Source organism: Sitophilus oryzae, unplaced genomic scaffold (assembly GCF_002938485.1).
Source record: "Sitophilus oryzae breed Bouriz unplaced genomic scaffold, Soryzae_2.0 scaffold_1166_pilon_pilon, whole genome shotgun sequence".
In the NCBI taxonomy this organism is placed as follows: Eukaryota; Metazoa; Arthropoda; class Insecta; order Coleoptera; family Curculionidae; genus Sitophilus; species Sitophilus oryzae.
Window position 1 is genome coordinate 208,856 of NW_022145800.1, and position 4,699 is coordinate 213,554.

The following is a 4,699-nucleotide window of genomic DNA, read 5'->3' on the forward strand; positions in this document are numbered from 1 at the left end:
CCCTCGGATGTTGTTACTTTCTTCATTTCAGACTTTCAAGTCCACAGAAAATTTGCCTTGCTCTTCGGTGATTCTCTTCTTTACCAGGAGTTCTTCCAAGTGAGGCTCTGTTTATTACTCACTATTTTTTATTCTAGACTCTGTCTTAAAAAATAATAAAAGTGAAATACATAAATTCAAAGACTTAATAAACAAACATATATAAAAAATGTCACTTTTCCCCACGAAAAGTCATGATTATCGTATCCTCCGCTATTCTCAACAATGCAGCCTTGAGGCTTATTGTGCTTAGTTAATACCATTACAGTCACTCAGTAGTTTGATATTGTATATTTATATATAATAGACGATATTGTATATTTTCTTATCGTTTTTTTAGAATATCCCTTTTTCTCTTGGTTATTTCCTGTCATCTTAAGATTAGTATTCCACAGTCACAGAAAATCTGCCTTGCTATTGGAGGTTCCTTGTTACAGAGTTTCCAGGGAGAGTTGTCTATTCCCACATACTTCTTTTGTAGACTCTGGTTAAAAAAAATAATAAAAAGTGAATCATAACATCAAATATTATGACTTAATATTTTAAAAAGTATTTTTCTTCAGAAACTGAAATTATCTACTGATAACAGTGCAACCTTAAGGCTTATTATACATTACAGCCACTCAGTATTTTTGTACTATATACGATATTGTATATGTTCCTTATTTGGTACCTTTTTGGAAAACTCCTCTTACTCTTGGTTGTCCTCTCTGTTATTTTCTGAAGATCATCTGAGTATCACCTTAAAACTAGTATTTCACAGTCACAGAAATTTTTTCTTGCTATTGCTAGTTTCCTGTTATGGTCTTTAGTGAGACTCTCCATTAGATCTATTTGATACAGATGTCTTTTTACCAGAGCATGAACCATATATTTTTTGATACGTGGTAAATCATTTGTTAGAACAATAGTTGATGATTAAATTCCTTATCATAATTTTGTTCGAGTATTACTGCCATACCTACATCGCATATTTTTTCCAAAAAAAGAACAAAGATGTTGATAGTTTGATCGAAAAAATCGGCTTCAAGATAACTACGATAGAGTATACGAAGATAAGAAATACAGATTATAGTTCTTATGGTGTAGCAGTATCCACTAAAATATATTTGATCTTGGATTAAAACACCCCAACAAATTTTAAGAGATAAAAAAAATAAAAATATGGTAACTATTTCCAAAGTTACTTAGACTAGTTTGAGGCTTTTAATTTAGACACTCTCTTTGTCGGCATCGTTTGAAGTCCCAAACCAGTCCAAGTGACTTTGAAATGTTTTAAAATAAAACGAAGAATACCTTGTGCTTTGATGTGACATGACAAGAAGTTCTCGTGCGGCGCTGACGTTAAAGTAAATGAATGAAACTCTCTGTCTTTAAATGCTGTACAAGTCAGTCTGACCCATTGACCCGACAAATATTTCAGATTGGGCGGTCGGTAAAATTTGATTTTGATGACATCTGATGGTAAAAGGTCCGTCTCGAAAACGTCCAGTGGAATGTACCTAGTCCTCAAACTGACGACCTACAAATTACAGTTATCTATTAAGTTAAAAGTTAATTCAGTGAGAGTTCACAATAGAAGTTATAAAAAGAAAAGAATATTTTCAAATATTTTAATTACTATTTTAATATTAATAACTACTATAGCAAAGAAACTTTTTTGGACTGGATTTCTATATTTTCTTTATTTCTACATACATTGTTTCTTATTACCTTATCTAATGTGAATATGATACCAGGTCCGATAAAGAACATCCAAAACCTTGGAGGTCCAGTCAACCTGGCCAATCCGTGAATCAAGCAAAGAGCGTAGAGTAATACATACAGGCTGTGAGTAAACCAGAAGAACTTATAGGCCTTTTTCCTTATGGTGGGATGAGCGAAAACAACAATGATGCACATTATAATGAACAGAAGTACTCCAGTAATACCTAAAAGAATAAAATAATTATGTTAAGTAGCTTAACTATTATCTGATTTTTTCATATACTTTTTTATAAAAAGGTCATGCTATGAACATAGCAACTCGAACAAACACTTAAAAATCAAAATATTTGTTTTTATGCAATAAGCCAGTACTACTACTCACGTTCATCGTTTTTATATAATTTTACCTCAGGCTTCAGTGCAGCTTCACAGCGTACTAGATTATTCATGTAATTAGATTTCTCATCTCTAGATTACATCCTCCTGTCGTAGATATCCTTTTCAAAAAAGTCTAATAACTTACAGATTGAATTGATTGTGTGACTATTAAAAATTTCTAGGTCTAAATCTGGAGTGGTGGTTCCATCTAGATTATATCATCATCATCATCATCATCAACCAGCCTGAAGTGTCCACTGCTGGACGTAGGCCTCCCTCAAATCTTTCCACTCTTCTCAGTTGTCCAGTTTCCCCTAAATCTCTTTAAGTCATCTGACCATCTTGTCGGAGGTCTGCATCTGTTTCTGAGAGCATCCTGTCTTGGCCGCCATTCTAGTATTAGCTTGGTTCATCTATCATCCGTTCTTCTGGCAATATGCCCAGCCCAGTTCCATTTGAGATTTTAAGCAGATATATAGCATCTGTTATTCATGTCCGCTGTTTTATAACTGTACTGCGTATCTTGTCTCTTAGAGATACACCAAGCATTGCTCTTTCCATACCTCGTTGGGCTACATGGATTTTTTCTATGGATTTTTCGTCACTGTAAGTGTCTGCGCCATATGTAAGTACTGGCATAACGCACTGATGGAACACCTTCCTCTTTAAGCACATTGGTAGATCTGATTTTAACACATATCTTAGTTTGCCGAATGCTGCCCATGTTAGTCCTATTCTTCTTTGTATCTCGTGCGTCTGGTTATCGCGACCAATTGTTATTTCGTGCCCCAGATATTTACATGAATATACTTGTTCTATATTAGCTCCGTCTACCGAAACATTTCCACTAATAACAAGATTGGTCAAGTTTGGTTTTTGAATAATTTATGCGTAGTCCAATTTGATCTGACGCCCGTTTAAGTGTTTCTAGCATATTTGGTGCTTCGTGTATTTTGTCTGTAATCAGCACCAAGTCATCAGCAAAACGCAGGTTATTGAGTATTTCTCCGTTAACATTAATGTCCATTTCCTCCCAGTTTAGTCTTTTGAACATATATTCTAATAGTGCTATGAACAATTTGGGGAAAATGGTATCGCCTTGTCGTACTCCTCTTTTAATACGGAATTTAATTGTGTTTTCATGTAGCGATACAGATGCTGTTGCTTGATTATATTATACAGGTTGTTAATTTGTTTATTACTCGCGGCAAGAGCTTTATGGTTGAAATATGGCAACCTCGGCCCGCTCGTCGATAGACGACGCGACGGGACGAGTCGATAGAAAACCTTATAAGTGCATGAGTTCTCAATAGGCAGTGTTGCCATTCTGTTCCCCGATAAGTAACTGTCCAGTTAACAACCTGTATTAGATTGTTAAGGTGGCTATTGGCCTGTTCCATTGCCAGATCTATTGTTCCTATTCTGATCTCTAGGTTACATTTTGCAGCCCTATCCTCTTCAAAAAGTCTAATAATTTGGAGACTTAACCCTCTATATAGCTCTTTGTCAATGGTTCATCATTGCCTAATGCAAATATGCGGTTCTTTTGCTGTCATCGTGTCTTAAAATATGTTCTGTCGTTTCCTCTTCAGATTGACTAAATCTGCACATGGCCTCGTCCGGCAATCTCATCAGCTTGAGATGCCTATCAAGTTTGCAATGCCATGTCAGTAGACCCACTACAGCTTTGGTACTCTTCCCTTTGCTTATCAGGTATGCCGTCAATTTTGGCGAATGTTCTACTATGAAATTTGTTGGCTACCCACTGTAGTTATTCTTGTAACTGCTTTTGCAGCGCCTTAATTGCTTGTTGGCTACTCACTGTAGTTATTCTTGTAACTGCTTTTGAACCAGAAGGCTTCTTGGTCTATGAATGGCATTGTTGAGCTTCGTTCAGTCATTTCATCTCATCGGGTGCTACCTATGACTAGAAACTACGGATTATACCTGACCATCGTCAGTATGAACAGCTGTGATGACACGTAGCCTATTGTTAATAAAAAACAAGCAATTCTTATTTTTAACTTTTATCTTGGTTATGTAATTTGTGGTCAATACATGAACAGATATTTTGATTTTTAAATGATTTTCTAGTGACGATATTTTCAGTAGATAGAATAAAAAACAAAAAAGTCAGACGATATAATCGTCATCAAGTTAATTCTTATTGTAAAAGTTGTCTTACCTGTGATTGTTTGGAAGAGCCAAAAACTTATTCCAGGTTTATAATCCGAATTAAATCGGATTTCATTAGTTAAGCACTTCAGATTCTCAATAGGTTGGGTAGAGACGTGGTAAAAATTGACAATGTGACCGACGGTATGCAGTAATGAGAAAAATAGACCCGTGCACGCTGCAATTTTGTGAAATTGGATGTTGGCATCCAGTGGAATATACTGATGTATAGAAAATTCCTTTAATTTAGTTATGAAGTTCCTGCACATGGTGAGAAGGAGGATGGAGTAGCAAAATGATAGTGATGCGGCTGAGCCTCGCGTTATCGCTATACCCACGCCCATTATGTGACGTAAGTCTGTATGCTCAGCCATGAAGGAGTAGTCTACAAAAAATACAT

The 4,699-nt window shown here is 35.7% G+C and overlaps 1 protein-coding gene across 1 annotated transcript; it reads right to left on the reverse strand.

The window, feature by feature from the left end:
* Positions 1 to 27: 27 nt before the first annotated feature.
* LOC115887952 (dual oxidase-like) lies at positions 28 to 4,685 on the reverse strand. Its single transcript, XM_030907515.1, has 4 exons — positions 4,310 to 4,685; positions 1,753 to 1,970; positions 1,336 to 1,561; positions 28 to 107 (listed from the first exon to the last, which is right to left on the reverse strand). Exons 1-4 carry the CDS (start codon positions 4,671 to 4,673, stop codon positions 28 to 30), a joined length of 888 nt encoding a protein of 295 aa, XP_030763375.1. The 5' UTR covers positions 4,674 to 4,685.
* Between the last annotated feature and the right edge of the window lie 14 nt (positions 4,686 to 4,699).